The sequence below is a fragment of the Rhinoraja longicauda genome, chromosome 1, assembly GCF_053455715.1.
Source record: "Rhinoraja longicauda isolate Sanriku21f chromosome 1, sRhiLon1.1, whole genome shotgun sequence".
NCBI classification, from domain to species: domain Eukaryota; kingdom Metazoa; phylum Chordata; class Chondrichthyes; order Rajiformes; family Arhynchobatidae; genus Rhinoraja; species Rhinoraja longicauda.
Genome location: NC_135953.1, coordinates 81,101,862 through 81,123,150, shown reverse-complemented (window position 1 = coordinate 81,123,150; position 21,289 = coordinate 81,101,862). Strand labels below are relative to the sequence as shown.

The 21,289-nt window shown below is 41.0% G+C and overlaps 1 protein-coding gene across 1 annotated transcript in view; it reads right to left on the bottom strand.

The window, feature by feature from the left end:
- LOC144599714 (transmembrane anterior posterior transformation protein 1-like) overlaps window positions 1-21,289 on the bottom strand; it is a 65,548-nt gene that overhangs the window by 39,601 nt on the left and 4,658 nt on the right. The window contains exons 2-5 of the mRNA XM_078410971.1: window positions 15,781-15,911; window positions 13,396-13,514; window positions 10,559-10,721; window positions 56-191 (exon numbers count right to left, since the gene is read on the bottom strand). Of these exons, the coding sequence (XP_078267097.1) occupies window positions 56-191; window positions 10,559-10,721; window positions 13,396-13,514; window positions 15,781-15,911 (549 nt within the window). The remainder of the gene's footprint in view (window positions 1-55; window positions 192-10,558; window positions 10,722-13,395; window positions 13,515-15,780; window positions 15,912-21,289) is intronic.

Here is a 21,289-nt window from a genome sequence, read left to right as displayed (position 1 = left end):
ATTGATTAAAGTGTGAAAAATTCAGATCTTTTAACAAACCTATTTCAAAGGATACAAACATAAAGCACCGCCATGAAAAAGTGAGGTATCACCCCAATATGAGCTCGTTTTTTCTTTTTAGGTTCTGTGGCTGTCCAATACAGTGCATCCAAGATATCTTGACCAAAGGAAGAGAAGAGACGATCTGCTACCTGTGAAAAAAATCAGACTACTGTATACTTAATTGCTCGTTCTTCAGTCACGCATACCCATTACAAAAATAGATATTACACGTTGTCACAGAACTGCTATTTTGTAACAATGGTGAATAAAAATAAGAAAGTGAACTGGGTATTAATAGATTTTGAAACAATGAAATGGTACTTACACAATGTTAAATGGCTGAAAAATCAAGCCGTAAAGCAGCAATGGGATATATTTAAATGACTAAAGGCCACTCAATACATTCTTGTTATTAGGAGATATCCTAGAGAAAGATATTTTTAAGTGAAGGATAAATACAAGGGACAATGTGTAACAGCCACGATTAAATATACAAATTCAAGGATAAACAATAAAAAAGTACACTAGTTTCTGTAAACCATTATCAGAATACTTACTTTAATTTCAGATCAGTGATATATATATGAAGAACTCCACTGCATACAGCCTTCCAGTTATTAAAATGCCCATCCATTACTACCCTGTCTTTTTTCATTGGACTAATTTTGGATCTAATTTGCTACCTCCCTTTGGATCTCATTTACTTTGCTAATCGATCTGTCAAGTGGAACAAACCTTGATAAAATCCAGATTGATTACATCAAAGATGTAATTGTCTGAGGCTCAGAATAAAAGGCAGCACTCTTCCACTCATTTTTTGTATTCGGAGGTGGCTAATGAGGCCAATGTGGAAAAAGCAAACTCTTTCCCAGATGGAACAGGAGGTGGATGATGTCTTAGTGGGCAAGTAATTTATGAAAAGGTGTGCTCCTTCCCTCATTTATGCAGGGTTTTTGAGCTCCTGTTACATGGTTTCAAGGTTCTGAATACCATCTTGGACAGTGGCCTCCATAATGTTTGGGACAAAGACCCATAATTTATTTATTTGCCTCTGTACGCCACAATTTGATATTTGTAAGAGAAAAAAAAATCACTTGTAGTTAAAGTGCACATTGTCAGATTTTATTAAAGGCTATTTTTATACATTTTAGTCTCACCATGTAGAAATTGCAGCTGTATTTATACACAATCCCCCCATTTCAGGGCACCATAATGTTTGGGACACATGGCTTCACAGGTGTTTGTAATTACTCAGGTATTTTAATTGCCTCCTTAATGCAGGTATAAGAGAGCTAAGGAAAAACCTTGTCTTTCCTCCAGTCTTTCCATCAACGTTGAAAACTTTTATTGCTGTTTATTAACATGAGGACCAAAGTTGTACCAATGAAAGTCAAAAAAGTCATTATAAGACTGAGAAACAAGAATAAAACTGTTATAGAGACATCAGCCAAACCTTAAGCTTACCAAAATCAACTACTTGGAACATCATTAAGAAGAAAGAGAGCACTGGTGAGCTTACTAATCACAAAGGGACTGGCAGGCCAAGGAAGACCTCCACAACTGATGACAGACGAATTCTCTCTATAATAAAGTAAAATCCCCAAACACCTGTCCGACATATCAGAAACACTCTTCAGGAGTCAGGTGTGGATTTGTCAATGACCACTGTCCGCAGAAGAGTTCATGAACAGAAACGGTACGGTACGGGGCGGCACGGTAGCGCAGCGGTAGAGTTGCTGCTTTACAGCGAATGCAGCGCCGGAGACTCAGGTTCGATCCTGACTACGGGTGCTGCACTGTAAGGAGTTTGTACGTTCTCCCCGTGACCTGCGTGGGTTTTCTCCGAGATCTTCGGTTTCCTCCCACACTCCAAAGACGTACAGGTATGTAGGTTAATTGGCTGGGTAAATGTAAAAATTGTCCCTAGTGGGTGTAGGATAGTGTTAATGTACGGGGATCACTGGGCGGCACGGACTTGGAGGGCCGAAAAGGCCTGTTTCCGGCTGTATATATATGATATGATATGAAACACAGAGGCTCCACTGCAAGATGCAAACCACTGGTTAGCCACAAAAATAGGATGGCCAGGTTACAGTTTGCCAAGAAGTACTTAAAAGAGCAACCACAGTTCTGGAAAAAGGTCTTGTCGACAGATGAGGCGAACATTAACTTATATCAGAGTGATGGCAAGAGCAAAGTATGGAGAAGAGAAGGAACTGCCCAAGATCCAAACCATACCACCTCATCTGTGAAACACGGTGGTGGGGGTGTTATGGCCTGGGCATGTATGGCTGCTGAAGGTACTGGCTCACTTATCTTCATTGATGATACAACTGCTGATGGTAGTAGCATGATGTATTCTGAAGTGTATAGACACATCCTATCTGCTCAGGTTCAAACAAATGGCTCAAAACTCATTGGGCGGCAGTTCATTCTACAGCAAGACAATGATCCCAAATATGCTGCAAAAGCAACAAAGGAGTTTTTCCAAGGTAAAAAATGGTCACTTCTTGAGTGGCCGTCAATCACCCGATCTGAACCTAATTGAGCATGCTTTTTATATGCTGAAGAGAAAACGGAAGGGAACTAGCCCCCAATACAAGCATTAGCTAAAGATGGCTGCAATACAGACCTGGCAGAGCATCACCAGTGAAGACACCCAGCAACTGGTGATGTCCATGAATTACAAACTTCAAGCAGGTTATGCAACAAAATACTAAACATGACTACTTTCATTTGCATGACATTGCTGTGTCCCAAACATTATGGTGCCCTGAAATGGGGGGAGTGGGGATGACTATTTATAAACACTGCTGTAATTTCGACACGGTGAAACCAAAATGTATAAAAATGGCCTTTATTGCCCTTTTCCAAGGTAGCTTTGCAGAAATCCTTGAATCTTTTTCTCTGTCCACTTCTTAATCTTCCATGACAGGGGTGAGAGAAAAAGAAGAGGGGAGGTTGCATTGTTGGTTAAGGGGGATGTCACAGCTGTGTTCAGAGGTGACATTACGGACGGTTTGTCTAGTGAGGCTACATGGGTGGAACTGAGGAACAAGAAAGGGATGATCACCTTGTTGGGGGTGTACTACAGACCCCTGAATAGTGAATGGGAAATTAGAAGAACAAATGTGCCGGGAGATTGCAGACAGCTGCAAGTCAAATAAGGTTGTTGTAGTAGGGGGTTTTCACTTTCCTAATATAGACAGGGAAAGTCATAGCATGAAGGGTTTAGACGCGGTGCAATTCCTCAAAAGTGGGTTAGGAGTTTTCTCAAGCAGTATGTAAAGGCCCCACACGTGAGAGGGCAACACTGGATCTAGTTTTGGGAAATTGGGAAGGGCAAGTTAATGAAGTGGTTGTGGAGGGACCAGTGACCACAGTTCGATTAGGTGCAAGCTATTTATGGATAGGGACAGAGGGCCCATGTGTTAAAATGTTCAACTGGGGTAAGGCCAATGGGGTAATGAAGATGGTTGTGAAAGATTGCAGCAGGATCTGGATCGATTGGCCAGGTGGGTGAAGGAATGGTTGATTCAATTTAATACAGAAAGGTGTGAGTTGTTGCATTTTGGGACGTCGAACAAGGGCAGGACCTACATAGTAAATGGTAGGCCTCTGGGTAGTACGTTGTACAGCAGAGGGATCTAGCAGTACAGGTGCATGGTTCCTTGAAGGTCGAGTCGCAGGTAGATAAGGTGGTCAAAAAGGCTTTTTGTACTTTGGCCTTCATCAGTCAGAGTATTGAGTATAGAAGTTGGGAGGTCATGTTACAGTTGTATAAGACGTTGGTGAGACCGCATTTAGAATATTGTGTTCAATTCTGGGCACCATGTTATGGGAAATATATTATCAAGCTTGAAAGGGTTCAGAAATAAATTACAAGGATGTTGCCAGGACTAGAGGGTGTGAGCTATAGGGAGAGGTTGAGTAGGCTGGGTCTCTATTCCATGGAGCGCAGGAGGATGAGGGGAGATCTTGTAGAGGTATACAAAATCATGAGAGGAATAGTTCGGGCAGATGCAGTCTTTTGCCCAGAGTAGGGGAATCGAGGACCAGAGAACATAGTTTCAAGGTGAAGGGGAAAAGATTTAATAGGAATCAAAGGGGTAACATTTTCACACAAAGAGTGGTGGGTGTATGGACAAGCTGCCAGAGGAGGTAGTTGAGGTAGGACTATCCCATCGTTTAAGAAACAGTTAGACAGGTACATGTGTAGGACAGGTTTAGAGGGATTTGGACCAAGTGCAAGCAAGTGGGACTAGTGTAGCTGGGACATTGTTGGCGGTGTGGGCGAGTTGGGCCGAAGGGCCTGTTTCCACACTGTATCACTCTATGACTCCATGACAGAACTCAGAATCAAGTGAATATTTTGAAATTCTGGTATCTGGCAAGCAAATGAAGTGGCTGACTGAGTGAAACTGGAGCTTCAGTGTTGGGAATGATAGTCTGAAAGAGAACAATTACATTGATTTGTTTATCCTGTGAGACAATTTGCAAATTTTTGCAGAGACAGAATTGATAATATTTTTTCCAGTGATTTGTGATGCCTATTGTTGGTATCCAGCACTCAAAAGCATATAGGGGAGGGAAAATCATTGCTGCCTGATAGACAATGTGTTTTGTGCCAGGACTGGAGGTCTTGATCTTCAAATACCCTCTTTCAAAAAGACTGTGCTCGTACATTGTTGGCAGTGGAGAATTTCATCAGCAAAGCCTGCCTTTGGGAACAATGGCTCCAAGATATGGGAAGTGGTCTGTTTTTTCAAGCTTCACCATGAACGTTTATTTTGTTGGAGAGTAGGTGATACAGTACGGACAGATTGATAGATGCCTTACACAAGTTGAATGTAAGACCCATCCTCTCAAATGCTTCAGCAAATTAGTCCACAAACCCTGGAGCTTGGCCTTCAAACATGCATAAAAGCAAGTGTTGTCTGCATACTCCAGCTCGACTACCGAGGTTCCAGTAATCTTGATTTCATAGTGTAGTTAGCTCAGGTTGCAGTTTTCATTAATCTGTAGATCAACTCCACAGAAAGTCTGCAGGAGAGATGCAGTAAGAAAGATTGATACAAATGTTGTGACAATGATTCTCCTTGTTCAACATCAGTCTTCACTAAATTTTCTTCAGTTGTAGACCTTTGGTTAGTATCACGGTTTGCATTGTAGTGCAAACATAAAGTGGAGATTATTGTGTCAGCCGCTGAAGTTAAGAAGGATCTTGCACAGTATCGTGTAAGAAGGAACTGCAGATGCTGGTTTAAACTGAAGATACACAAAAAGCTGGAGTACCTCAGTGGGACATGCAGCATCTCTGGAGAGAAGGACTGAATGGGTGACGTTTCGGGTCGAGACCAGTATCTCTTGATAGATCAAAGACTCCCGGAAATATTAGGGGACTGAGGATCTAGTGGGAGGGAGGAACCGAAGGGAATCCACATTAGTCAAAAAATGGTGTTCGGTAAATTGTTGGGACTGAAGGCAGATAAATCCCCAGGGTTTGATGGTCTGCATCCCAGAGTACTCAAAGGGGCGGCCCTAGAAATCGTAGATGCATTGGTGATCATTTTCCAATGTTCTCTCGACTCTGGATCAGTTCCTGTGGACTGGAGGGCAGTCAATGTAACTCCACTTTTTAATAAATGAGGGAGAGAGAAAATGGGGAATAACAGACCAGTTAGCCTTACATCGGTAGTGAGGAAGATGCTGGAGTTGATTATTAAAGATGTTTTAGCAGCGCATTTGGAAAGCAGTGACAGGATCGGTCAAAGTCAGCATGGATTTATGAATTGGAAATCATGCTTGACTAATCTTTTTAATTTTTTTGAGGATATAACAAGTAGAATGCATAAGGGAGAGCCAGTGGATGTGCTGTATCTGGACTTTCAAAACGTCTTTGACAAGGTCCCACACAAGAGACTGATGTGCAAAATTAGAGCACATAGTATTGGGGGTAGGGTATTGACATGGATAGAGAACTGGTTGGCAGACCAGAACCAAAGAGTAGGAATTAACGGCTCCTTTTCAGAATGGCAGGCAATGACTGGCGGGGTGCCGCAAGGCTGCAACGAGACCTGGGTGTGCTTGTACATCAGTCATTGAAAGTAAGCATGCAGGTGCAACAGGCAGTGAAGAAAGCTACTGGCATGTTGGCCTTCATTGCGAAAGGATTTGAGTTTAGGAGCAAGGAGAGCCTACTGCAGTTGTACAGGGCCCTGGTGAGACCGCACCTGGAGTATTGTGTGCAATTTTGGTCTCCTAATTTGAGGAAGGACATTATTGCTATTGAGGGAGTACAGGGTAGGTTCACCAGGTTAATTCCCGGGATGGCGGGACTGACATATGATGAAAGAATGGGTCGACTGGGCTTGTATTCATTGGAATTTAGAAGGATGAGAGGGGATCTTATGGAAACATATAACATTCTTAGAGGATTGGACAGGGTAGATGCAGGAAAAATGTTCCCGGTGTTGGGGAAGTCCAGAACCGGGGTCACAGTTTAAGAATAATGGGTAGGCCATTTAAGACTGAGATGAGGAAAAACATTTTCACCCAGAGAGTTGTGAATCTGGAGAATTCTCTGCCACAGAAGGCTGTGGAGGCCAAATTACTGGATGTTTTCAAGAGAAAGTTAGATTTAGCTCTTAGGGCTAAGGGAATCAAGGGATATGGGGAAAAAGCAGAAACGGGGTACTGATGTTGGATTATCAGCTATGATTGTATTGAATGGCGGTGCTAGCTCGAAGAGCCGAATGGCCTACTCCTGCACCTATTTTCTTTTTCTATGTTTCTAAAGACCATGTACTGACATATGCTAATCCCAGGATTTTTCTTGGAGTTGGGATGCAATGAAAATCATTTCTATTGTGCCTCCGTATGGACATTTTTAATATCCATATCAAATATATCAAATATTCTACACTCGTTTACTTCCTCAAATAAATACAACCTTGTTAGAAAGGCTCGCCTCCCGTTTAACAAGTTTATTCTGACTGTCTTTCTAAATGATGAGTTACATTGACATTTGAAATTCTTTCCAAATAACTTGCCCACTATTTATGAAAGAATATTCAACATTTTTATTTTGAGTATTTGAGAATGGTGATCCTATTTAAAAGGATGCTGTGTCTCATTCATTTCAGGAAAGGCAATTTGAAGTTAGTGACCAAAAAGGAAAAAAGTGGAATCAACAGACCTAGAGTGGTTTTGAAGATAGTGAGGATAATTGTCAGGGATTATTACGGTTTCTTGATCGGTTGGGTGGGTGGACTTCAAAAATGTTAATGGAATTTCATAGAGAAATGTGAGGTATTGCATTTTGGGCAGGACCTACACAGTGAATGGTTGGGCTCTGGAGAGTTGTGAAGCAGAGGCATCTAGGAGTGCAGGTGCATAGTTCCTTGCATTAGGTGGATAGGGGGGATCAAGAAGACTTTCAGCATAGTGGCCTTCAACAATCATAATATGGAGTACACAAGTTGGGAGGTCACGTTACAGTTATATAAGACGTTATGGAAGCTACATTTAGTGTACTGTTCAGTTTTACTCACCATGTTATAGGAAAGATGTCAAGCTCGAAAGGGTTCAGAGAGAATTTACCAGGATGTTGCCAGGACTCGAGGTACTGAGCTGGACGGAGGTTGAGCAGGCTAGGACTTTATTCCTTGGAGCGCAGGAGGATGAGGGGTGTACAAAATCACGAGAGGAATAGATTGGGTAAACGCACTATTTCTTTCCCCTAGAGTAGGGGAAATCGAGAACCAGAGGATATAGGTTTAAAGTGAGGGCGGAAAGATTTAATGGGAACCTGAGGGGTAACTTTATTTTACACAATAGGTGGTGTGTGTATGGTGCAAGCTGCCAGAGGAGGTAGTTGAGGCAGGTATTATTGCAACATTTAAGAACATTTAGATAGGTACATGGATAGGATAGGATAGGTATGGGCCAAAAGCAGGCAAGTGGGACTAGTGTAGATGGGACATGTTGGTTGATGTGGGGAAGTTGGGTCGAAGGACTGTTTCCACACTGTATGACCCTAGTAGGACCACAGCGCTATCATTTTTGACGCATCTCTGCCTTTATCTCCCGCAAAATCTCATCTCCCTGTTCGCTACTCCCGCGACATAAATTCATTGACTGCCAGTAAATTCTCCGAGGCTCTCACAGCTGCCCCCAACATCTGCACTATTGAGGCTTCTCCCCCCCATCTCAGCACTGAGGATCTCGCCTCTTTATTTAATATCACTTGCTCTTCCATCCTGGATTCTATCGCTCCCCTTAAAATGAAAAAGCCTAAGCCCAAAGGTCGGCCTTGGCTCAATGACACCACCAAAGCCCTCAGAAGGGAGTGCAGAAAATCAGAAAGGAGGTGGAAATGTGACAAGCTTCAAATTTTCTTCGAAATTCTGAGAAACAATCTTCTCAAATACCAGGAAGCAGTAAAGTCTGCTAGAGCACAATACTTCTCCGACCTTATTTCCAAAAACTCTCATAACTCCAAGGTCCTATTTAGCACAATTACCTCTGTCATATGTCCCTCCCCCAGTACCAGCTTAGTTGGGTCCCCTGCTAAGTGCGAAGAATTCGCTAAATTTTTCACCAACAAAGTTGAGAACATTAGAATGAACATTTCCCCTCCCACCCGTGACCTAGCTGTCTCACTAGTCTGTTCATCTAAATTGGACTGCTTCCAACCCGTCACTCTATCCTCCCTTGCAAAGCTTGTCTCCGCTATGAAACCTGCAACCTGCCCCCTTGATCCTGCCCCCACTGCCCTTCTGAAGGATGTCATTGCAATAGCCGGTCCCAGCATCCTCTCTATTATCAACAGTTCTCTGGCCACTGGCACTGTTCCAACCAGTTTCAAGCACGCGGTGGTCCAGCCCCTACTGAAAAAACCTAACCTAGACCCCACCTTGCCTAGCAACTACAGACCCATTTCCAAACTGCCATTCCTGTCAAAAGTCCTTGAAAAGGCAATTCTAAACCAATTAGTACCCTACCTGCACCAAATCACCATCCTGGAAAGTTTCCAGTCAGGTTTCAGAGCCCACCACAGCACAGAGTCTGCCTTGTTGAAGGTACACAACGACCTGCTTCTCGCCATCGACACCGGCGACTGTGCAATCCTGCTCCTTCTCGACCTCAGCGCAGCGTTCGATACAGTGGACCACACCATCCTTATTGACCGTCTCCGGTACGCGGTTGGCATTGATGGCACTGCCCTGAGCTGGTTCGTTTCGTACCTCAAAGATAGGAGTTTCGCCATCAACATAGGCAGTTATTCCTCTGCTCCAGCTAGCCTCTCCTGCGGAGTTCCACAAGGCTCCATCCTAGGCCCCATTCTCTTCTCTCTATACATGCTCCCCCTTGGCCAAATCATTCAAAGGCACGGCATTTCTTTCCACTGCTATGCCGATGACACTCAGCTTTACCTCCCCCTGAAACCCAACAACCAGTCAAATTTAAACAGCCTCTTACACTGCCTTGAGGACATAAAATGTTGGATGGCACAGAACTTCCTCCAATTAAATGAGAGCAAGTCTGAGGTCATCCTATTCGCCCCCCCCCCCCCCCCCCCGACTCCATCAAATCGATAAAAGGCAGTCTTGGAAGCCTATCCTGCCTAGTCAAACCGCATGTCAAAAACCTCGGCATGATATTTGACTCTGCATTAAAATTTGATAAGCAAGTCAACGCTGTGGTAAAAGCCAGCTTCTTCCAACTTCGAACCATAGCTAAAATCAAACCTTTCCTCCAATTCGACGACACAGAAAAAATCATTCACGCTTTCATTTCCTCCCGCCTAGACTACTGCAACCCCCTATACACTGGGATCAGCCAATCTTCCCTGTCCCGCCTGCAACTGGTCCAAAACGCCGCAGCGAGACTCCTGACGGGTACCCGTAAAAGGGACCACATCACCCCGATTCTGGCCTCTCTCCACTGGCTCCCTGTACGGTACAGAATCAACTTCAAGCTCCTCCTATTCACGTATAAAGCCCTAAATGGACATTCCCCCCCCTACATCAAAAATCTTCTAACCCACCTCTCTAACTCCAGGTCCCTCAGGTCGGCCGACTTGGGGCTACTCACTATCCCGCGGTCTAGGCTTAAGCTCAGGGGTGACCGCGCTTTTGCGGTTGCAGCTCCTAGACTGTGGAACAGCATCCCTCTCCCCATCAGAACTGCCCCCTCCATCGACTCCTTTAAGTCCAGGCTCAAAACCTATTTCTACTCCCTAGCGTTTGAGGCTCATTGAGGAGGCGCTGTGAACTGTTTGCGTGCTACTGTATGTTTCATTTTTTTTCCTTAGTACCTAATCAGATGTACAGCACTTTGGTCAACGTGGGTTGTTTTTAAATGTGCTATACAAATAAAAATTGACTTGACTTGACTATGACTTAGTTCTATGAAATTTTAAAATTCCTTTAAAAAGTAACAGATGCAAATTTTACATGTAAAAGCTCATAACATCCACCTTGGAAAATCTTACTTTATAGATGTTACATACCTCTAACATATTATAGATGATGTAGAGTTTGATGACAGATTGTCCTCTAATTAGATGGTACATCATGGAATAATCCACATAGTGCATCATAATAAAGCAGATGACCATTATAACTGACTTAAGTATGTCACACACTTGAGCAGGTTGCAGTAATCTTCCATCACTTAGAATAAAATTAAAACATTTATTTCAAAAAACTGTAACCAAAAATCAAAATATAACAGTGATTAGAAAGGTAGGTGCAAAGATCATGTTATTGTGCCTTTATTGATTTATTTATTACACAAGCAATTTGTAAACATTTTTTATTATAGATTCTATTTTAAATGTTGCAAGCATTCAAAACATATTACAGCTAAGAAAGAATAAAATGAAAGAACGAATGAATATATAATCTAGTTTCTTTCACAACCTTAAGTTTTGAAAGAGAATTCATTATCTTTGGAAGAGTTACCATTACAATGAAAGAAAGTGCTCCAGTAATTAATTAATTCCAAGCAAAGAACTAGAACTAGCAAAGAATTTATAACCAGCTAATCTATTCTTGAAGATTATGGTGGAGGATGAAAAAAAATGTCCAAGGCAATGGGAACTTCCCACTTTGAATGTTGCATATTTTCTCCCTCAACAAAAAAAAATGGATTGAACAATTACACAAATAAAACAAATGTGGGAATGTAGGAAATGGAAGGGATGTGGGACAAAATAGCGCTTTCATTGAAGAAATGGGTGGAAATTCAATGGTCCTATTTATGAATATATTACTTTATGAATGTCAGATAATACAAAGGATTTCACCCAAAACAAAGCAACCTTGAATGTTCAACACTTGCTCAAAAGTGCACTCCACTACCAAACTAGATTGTACATTTAAATCTCTGGAATGCACTACCTGTTAAACATTAGAATTGCAAAGGTAATATCAGCCATTCAAATTAAATGGGTTGAAGAATAAAAAGCCATGGCAAAATACATTGTAAAACTGAGGACCCAGGACTGGATAGATTAGTTTATTATTGGCATGTATACCGAGGTACAGTGAAAAGCTTTTGTTTGGACGATAACCAATTAAATAAAAGACTATACATGAATATAGGTGCCACCAAATTCAACTCAAATTATTTTCTCCTGGTTACTCATTTCAAATAACCTATTCGTTTGTGCAATTTTTAATCCTTTTATTTTCTTAGAAATTTCAGTGCCAGGCATTAAGTAACTCCCTTTCAGAGTCTTGATAAGGGGCCCACTATGTAAGGGGCCACATCAAAAGAACAATTTACAAACACCGATCAAATGTTCAGCAATCCAAACTGTTTTAAGAATAAGAATCAGATGCTGATGTAGGTAATGTGATCCAAATAAGTGCTGTACAATTGATTAAATCAAGTTGCAATCCTGTGCCTCAAACTCCCATATCCCCAGATACCCTTGCCGTCAAAAATTCCATCAGTTCCAAACTTTTATATTCTCAATGACCAAACATTCTCAGCAGACTTGGATAGAATATAGCAAAAGATTTAGCAACTTCTGTTTTATATTATGTACATTAAAAAATAATCTCATCCTGAGATGCTACCTTCCAGTTGTCAATGCTCCAGTTGTACAATAAAACCCTTCAGCATCAACCTTGTCAATCCTTCCAAGACATTTATTGAGATTAACTGTCATTCTTCTAAACTGCACATATAGGTTAATCTACCTCAATTTTATTACCACTACCCAACACCACGGGAATTCAAATCTGCTACAGTGAAGACTACTACAATATATTGAAGCAAATCTTTCTTTCAATAACTTGAAGAATCTATCAATGGTCTATCTATCAATTAATACCAGAGTAGATTTCTCAATTTGACATGGGAAGCATTTTTCACCAAATGCCATCTAAATGAGGTTAACTGTTATCCTTTTTAGCATCTTTTATGAAGTTTGTTGTGCAAATTAGCTGAAAAGTTTGTCTGTGTCATTTCAATTATTGTAAAACATTTTGGAAAAGTGAAAGGATGTTTTAATTGGGAGTGCTTTATTTTAAAGTTGAGTTTGGGAATGATGTCAGAAAACAATCTCAGAACAATCGGAATTGTGAGTGTGAAGAGAAAAAAAACTGAACACAAAAGCAAAAGGATGCTCCAAAAAAAATGGTCAATGCTATATTAGCTGATTACTCGCATGTTCCTTGGTTCCAATTATTATTTAAAAATATGTTTTGAATATACTGAGTGACTGAGGGAACCACTGACCTTTTGTATAGACTGTTCCAAAGATTTGCTCACCTTCAGATTCAGATATTTCCTTTCATCTGTGTTATGAATGGGCAGCCTATCAATTTGAAACAATAACACCTAGTTCTATACATTGTGCCAGGGGAAACATCAACTCTACATCTATTCTGTAAATCTATTCTGATAATCAGGAGTCTATAAATCCAGTGCACAATATCTTCCCAAAGGACAAATCCGCTGACTCACCAGGCCATCATCTCCCAGACTGTTATCAATGCCTTGGAAATATTATATCCCTTTTTAAAAAATCGGAATATTTAAATTCCCTTGTTAGGATTTTAAATATTTGCCCTAAAAAGAGTGATATTTGTTATTGTGCAGATCATTTGGCAGTAGTAAAAAAACACCATTGTACATATACAACAGGTACTCAACATCCAGCAATACCCCATTTTATGTTCATCTTGACAGGTTGTCAAAATATTCAGCAACATAACCCATCACCTTGATACAATATCGTTGGGACATTCATAAATGTAGCAGAATTGTATTTTTGGGGCAATCTATTATTTATAACTGTTTTACAAATAGCTAAAACACCCATATACATCTTACCTTAACCCACAACAAGGTAGAGTAATAAATCGCATTAGAGCCAGAAGGACCCTAAGTGGTAGTAGAGTAAAGAGATATAGAAAGGCATCCAGGCAGAGGAAGAATCCAAAAAACATCAACTGAAAAAAAAGAAGACATATAAAAATCAGAAAAACTGCACAAAAGGTAATATGTCATGGAATACACAAGTCACAAAAATACATAGGTTCATTTCCTTTCTTCCATCTATATCATAATAAAAGGTTTAAATGTACAGAGCTACTTCCTGGACATGTTTCAGTGCACTGAGGCCATGAAGATACATGCATATAGACATGTTAATATGTTGAAAACACCATGTTTTTGTACTAAAAAAGCCCACTAAATGACATATTTGCAAGAGTAGAGAATTTGAACAACTGTTCATTTGGCACATTTCATATAGAGAGATGAAAGACCACTTAATCTGCATTTGTTCAAAACTAACTTTGCTAAACCCTGAAAATTATCAGACAGCTACATAAAACTTAAGACTGTTGTGCATACTTAAGCTCCGTACACGATTCTTATCTGCATTTTAATTCATTATGACTAGTGATTGATTAAAATGTAGCCCCTGCTCTCTTAGCTGGGTAGACAATTAATGTTGTTTGACTGCCAAACCATCCAAAGTCCTGAAACTTTACTGGAACCATGTAGAGATCTTTCCTGTTGGCCTAAATGCTGAATAACCAATAACATATCAAATAGGCACATAACTGAAGACAGGAATCACTTGGCTTCAGCTTGTGCTAAATGCTATGAGTTACACTTAATCATGTTTAAATAACATACCAGCCAAACAATGAAATTATTAGTAAATTTCTAACTGTATTGCTTCATTTAGCAGTGGTTCATTATTTTTACAACCACAAAATTGTGACGAGTATACACCATGTAACTTATAATATTAGCCTTTAATAAAAGATGGTAGTATACATTAACTTTGTTACTTCTGATTATGACATATTGAATAAGAAAAAGTGAAATCTTTATAAAAAAGACTTAGCATAGTGTGGTGTATTTACCATTTTGAGTATTTGTGTTTTGGCAGCTGAGCCTTGCCGTAGTTCCGGGTATAAAGTATTGTGGGATACCTGATAACACTCTCTGGTGGTGTTGAAGTAAAGCAGCCATATGTTGTATGCTAACCTGTCTCACTCGTCGATTCTTATCATAATACACCACAGTTAAAGTTGGCGACGAGGATGGGATTCGAACCCACGCGTGCATAAAGTGGATGCGCACACGGCTAAGCAAACGGAGAGGAACTGCCACAGATGTAATGGCATTCCCTCCCTAGGCGAAACACCAAGCCGCTGCCACCATGTTGTTCTTCGTGGTCCGGTACCTGTTGTACCTTTGTTGTGACTCTGGACGGACCACGAGTGCACATGTTTAAGATGTTATCATGGTGCAGCTCTGGATCCAGGCGGCCTTGGAATAAACAGCCTGAGACTTGGGTTTAATCCTGACTTTGAATGTTTTCTGTGTGGAGTTTGCACGTTCTCCCGGTGACCGAATGGGTTACCTCTGAATGCTCCAGTTTTTTTCCATATCCAAGGAAGCCCCTCGATCCCTAGCAACATCTCCCATGTTGCCAGGACTCATGGAGCTGAACGATAGGGAGACGTTGGACAAGCTAGGACTATATTCCTTGAGGTGCAGGGGTGATCTTGAGGGGTGATCTTATAGAAGTGTATTAGATCATGAGGGGAATAGATAGGGTGAATGCACAATTTTTTACCCAGAGTAGCAGAGGAAATGGGTCCAAGATGAGAGAGGAAAATTTAATAGAAACCTGAGGGGCAACATTCTGCACACAGAGGGTGGTGGGTATATGGAATGAGCTGACAAAGGAGGTAGTTGAGACAGGTACTAAAACACCATTCAAAATACATTTGGACAGATACAAAGATAGGAAAGGTTTAGAGGGATATGGGGCAAACGCTGGCAGGTGGGACAAGTGTAGATGGGCATTTTGGTTGGCATCAGCAAGTTTGACCGAAGAGCATGTTTCTGTGCAGTATGATTCTATCCGAAATACGCTCTGTTTAGTAGGTTAATTGATCTCTGTTCAATTGCTCCTGACATATAGAAACTGGGATAACATAGAACTACTGTGAACTTTGGAAGGATGATTGGTGTGGATTCGGTGGATCAAAGGGCCTGTGTCCAGGCTGTATCTCTAAACTAAAATAAGCAATGATAGGCAGCTTAATAAGACTAATTCCTATTCCTATTAATACATAATTGCACATTTAACCTTACCAATATACTTGCTAGCTCTGCGCACTTTTAATGTGTGATAAGTAATAAGTAAAATGTATCAAATACTAAAGCAAGCCAAAAAGGACATAAACATACCTTTTCCAATTCTCGAGGAATTCGCAGACAAGTGTATACCCTCTCCCTCCTTTCCTTGTACTTGGCTTCATTATGTTCCAAAAGATATCCTCGTGTTAACTCAGCACTAATAAATCTCAGCAGGGACAGATCTATACAAAAATATTTTTAGAACTATTTACAACATTGTTCAACATACAAAATACCAAAAATGATGAACTAGTCATGCATCCTAGTTGCTGACTTTATTTATGAAAATTGGTATGTTTTTGCATAATTAAGTATAAATTGGAAAGCAATTGATAGTTGCAAGCAATTATTGAGTATAGAAGTTGGGGTGTTGCTGTTGAGGCCAAATTTTTGATTTTCTCCACATGCTCTGGTTTCCTCCCACACTTTAAAGACCTGCAGGTTTGGAGGTAATTGACTTTGGTAACTTGTAAAATGTCGAAGCGGCCGAATGGCCTACTCCTACACCTATTGTCTATTCTCCCTAGTAAGTAGGATAGTACAAGGGTACGGGGTGATTGTTGGTGACCAAGCGCAGAATCGATGGGCCCAAAATCCTGTTTCCAGGGGAATGATTTAATTGGAACCTGATGGGCATTTTTTTTTCACTCAGAGTGGTGGGTTTATGGAAATTAGCTACCAGAGGATAGACACAGAATGCTGGGGTAACCAAGCGGGCCAGGCAGAATCTCTGGAGAGGAATGGGTGACATTTAGGGTCGAAACGCTGCTTCAGACGGATGACACGGGACTAGGAGGCACATACATAATAAACATATAGATAAGGAAGTATACGGTGTGAAAACATTACAAAGAGAATGGAGATCAAAGAAAATGTAGAATATATCATTGTTAGTTGATATTCTGGGAGAATACATCTGGGAGATTGTTTGTGTCTTCCTTAGTGAAGACAGATCCAAAGTACCTGTTCAAGTCTTCTGCCATTTCCTTGTTACCCATAATAATTTCACCCGTTTCTGCCTTCAAGGGACACACATTTGTCTTTACTAATCTTTTTCTCTTAACTGTAAATTTCCTCGGTGTGGGACAAATAAAGGAATATATTATTATACCTAAAGAAGCTTTTACTGTCCTTCTTTATATTCTTGGCCAGCTTACCCTCGTACTTCATATTTTCAGCCTGTATTGCCCGTTTTGTTACCTTCTGTTGTTCTTTAAAAGTTACCCAATCCTCTGGCGTCCCGCTACTCTTTGCAATGTTATACATCTTTTCTTTTAGTTTTATTCCATTCCTAAATTCCCTTGTCAGCCACGGTTGTCTCTCACTCCCCTTAGAATATTTCTTCCTCTTTGGAATGAAATGATCCTGCATCTTCTGGATTAAGTACAGGGCATTGGTGAGACCACACCTGGAGTATTGCGTACAGTTTTGGTCTCCTAATCTGAGGAAAGACATTCTTGCCATAGAGGGAGTACAGAGAAGTTCACCAGATTGATTCCTGGGATGGCAGGACTTTCATATGAAGACTGGATAGACTCGGCTTGTACTCGCTGGAATTTAGAAGATTGAAAAGGAAGATCTTATAGAAACTTACAAAATTCTTAAGGGGTTGGACAGGCTAGATGCAGGAAGATTGTTCCCGATGTTGGGGAAGTCCAGAACAAGGAGTCACAGTTTAAAGATAAGGGGGAAGTCTTTTAGGACCGAGATGAGATCGTTATTTTTCACACAGAGAGTGGTGAATCTGTGGAATTCTCTACCACAGAAGGTAGTTGAGGCCAGTTCATTGGCTATATTTAAGAGGGAGTTATTTGCGGCCCTTGTGGCTAAAGGGATCAGGGGGTATGGAGAGAAGGCAGGTACGGGATACTGAGTTGGATGATCAGCCATGATCATATTGAATGGCGGTGCAGGCTCGAAGGGCCGAATGGCCTACTCCTGCACCTATTTTCTATGTTTCTATGTTTCTAAGTTCAGAAATTCCTGCCATTGCTGTTCCACCGTCATTCCTGCTAGGTCCTTTTCCAGTCGACCTTGGCCAGCTCCTCTCACATGCTTCCAATGTCACCTTTGTTCAACTGCAACACTGACACTTCTGATTTAACCTTCTCCCTCTCAAATTGCAGATTAAAACTAATCATATTATGGTCACTACCACCAAGTGGTTCCTTTACCTTGAGTTCCCTTATTAAATCTGGTTCATTGGACACTAAATCCAGAATAGCCTTCTCTCAGAATCCATCTCAGAGGCACTCTACAAACACCCTTTCTTGGGGTCCAGACCCAACCTGATTTTCCCAGTCTACCTGCATATTGAAATCCCCCATAACCACAGTGGCATTACCTTTGTTACATGCCAGTTTTAACTCCTGCTGTAGCTTACACCCTATATCCGGGCTACTGTTTGGGGGCTATAGATAACTCCCATTAGTGTCTTCTTACCTTTACAATTCCTCAATTCTATCCACAGTGACTCTACATCGTCAGTCACTATGTCATCCCTCGCAAGGGACTGAATTTCATCCCGCACCAACAGAGCTACCCCACCTCCTCTGCCCACCTGCCTGTCCTTTCTATAGGACGTCTAACCCTGAATATTCAGTTCCCAGTCCTGATCCTTCTGCAGCCACGTCTCTGAAAAATCCCCACAATGTCATATCTACCAATCTCTAACTGAGCCTCAAGCTCATGCACTTTACTTCTTATACTTCGCGCATTCATATAGAATACTTTTAATCCATTGCTCATCTCACCTTTCACATCGATTCCTATTACACTTGGCCTTATTCCTATTACTCTTATCCCTTCGTTGGCTTTCTGTCTTGTTAATTCTGGGGTCTTTCTTAACTGTTATGAATGAAGCTTTAGGAAAGTACCATTAGCAAGAATTTCTATGTGAATGGTAATGGATTTAATCTCAAATTTAAATTGAGAAACTGAGAATATTAGGACAAATGGAATCTGTTGTCCTCTATTATGTACAAAATTGCAAAGCTACTGATTATAGCAAACAAACCAACTTATTGATTAAAAGAGTTAAGGAGAGATGGAAAATATATTTACATGTACAGAACAATCAGTCTCTGTAACAATGAGAAGATACATTTAAGGATTCAAACAATTAAATTAAAGAGCTCCAAAGTCACGCAAGCATAAAATCAAATGGCAAACTGATGTACTGCAAGCCGAGGCCCAAAGCTTATGCGCTAACATCTTGTGAAAGTAGAGCTAACAATTGAAGTGAAAGCAGGATAGTAGCGAGGAAGTCATAAATTGAAGGCAACATCCATTGTGATTATCTCTTAGGCAGTTATTGGCAGATATTATTGAATGACTGTTAGATTTATATGCAAAATTGGCTGGGGCAAAGGTCTTTATTAAAATAGATTTGTCTTAAGCCTATTCCCAGTTTAACATGGACAAAACGTTACTTAACTTTTAACACGTACAAAGGTTCGACTGTGTTCCTGCATTCGACACCAACACCATTGTCAAGTTTGCAGATGACACAATGGTGATCGGGCTGATCACCAACGGTGATGAAACGAAATACAGAGCGGAGGTGCAGAACCTGGCGGGCTGGTGCCCTGATAACAACCTGTCCCTAAATACCACCAAGACCAAGGAGCTGATCATCAACTTCCGTAGGTCAAACAACGGGGAATACGCCCCGATCTTTATCAACGGGGACAGTGTGGACAGAGTGTCCAGCTTCAAGTTTCTGGGCACTCACATTTCAGAGGACCTAACATGGTCCAATAACACTGCTGCGCTGGTCAAGAAGGCACAGCAACGACTGTTCTACCTAAGAACACTGAAAAAGTCTGGTCTACCCCAACAGCTGCTGACGACCTTCTACCGCTGCACCATAGAGAGCATCCTAACACATGGCATCCCTGTGTGGTATCTCAGCTGCACGGAGGCAGAGAGGAAAGCTCTTCAGCGGGTAGTCCATAGAGCTCAGAGGACTATCGGAACACAGCTACCAGCCTTGGAGGGCATCTACAACACAAGATGCCTCAGAAAAGCCACCAGCATCCACAAAGACTCTTCACACCCCTGCAACAGTCTGTTCGAACTTCTACCATCAGGTAGACAATACAAGGCCTTCTACGCCTGCACCTCCAGACTCAGGAACAGCTTCATCCCCAGGGCCATAGCTACTATGAACCAGTCCTGCTGAGCCGGATGGTCACATCGCACAGTGAACCGGCACAGATCTACTTGCATTTTATTCTGGTTTAAAACTGTTCTAATTTTTTTCATTGGGTTGTTTAAATTAATACTGACTAGCTAATTAATTTATTGCATCGTATGGGAGGTGCATTCCCAATCTCGTTGTACCCCTGTACAATGACAATAAAGATATATTGTATTGTATTGTATTGTTCTTACTTGTATAGAAAGCTACTGTATCAATTCAAATCATAACCAGCATTATTTGTTCAATCAGGTTGGTCACAACGCAGATGTGCCTTTATTGCAGAAGGAAATGATTTAGGTAGTAGATGGAAACAAACTGTAGCCAGTTAAAGAGAAAGCAGAAGCATCATTAAAGCCATAAAGTATTAATGATCTCTGCTCATTCCCATCTTTGATCCAATCATATACTAAATTTCTTTCCTACCTTAACATAATATTAACTTCATTTCATCAATTATTAAATTACTAAATATGGTATTGGGGAAAAGAGATTAAAAGAGATGTGCAAGAAAATATTCAGGGGCAAGTCCTTTCATATACATTATGATATCAATACTGTTCTAATACAATGATCAGAAGAAACTTTCTCGTTCAGCCATATCAATAATTGTGGCTGCCTTTATTTAAGAAGTCCAACAAAGAAAAACCTAGGAACTGTATGTCAGTAAGCCTAACATCTATGGTAGATAAGCTACAGGAGTGAATTCTGAGGAATAACATAAAATTCATTACGAAAGAAAGGGCTTGATTAGGGCTAACTAGCAGGGTTTTCTGTGAGGAACGACATCTCACGAATATGAGAGGGTTTTTTTAGGTAACCAAGAACGTCGATGAGGACAGGGTCATAGACATGGTACATATGGATTTCAGCAATGTTTTTGATACGGTTCTACATGGTAGATTGCATGGAATCCAAGGAGTGCTAGCTAATTGGTCACATAACTGGCATGAGGCTGCTGGTGGCAGGTTGTTTTTGGAGTGGAGGCCCGTGAAGAGTGGTATGCGTCTGGGGCAGTACCCATTGTTGTTTGTCATATATATTAATGATTTGGATGAGAGTGTACAAGATATGGCTAATAAGATTGCAGATGAGATAAAATATGTGGTGTCGTAGACAATGAAGAAAATTATCAGAAGTTACAATGGGATCTTGATCAGCTGGGTGAGTGGGCCGATGAATGGCAAATAGAGTTTAATTCAACTAAGTGCGAGTTACTACGTTTTCGAATATCAAACCAAGGTTGGAGTTTCACAGACACTGGGGAGTGTTGTAGAAAACAGAGACCTAGGCATATAAGTAAAAGAGTTCCCTGAAAGTGGCAATACAGGCAACAGGGTGGTGGCGATGACACACTGG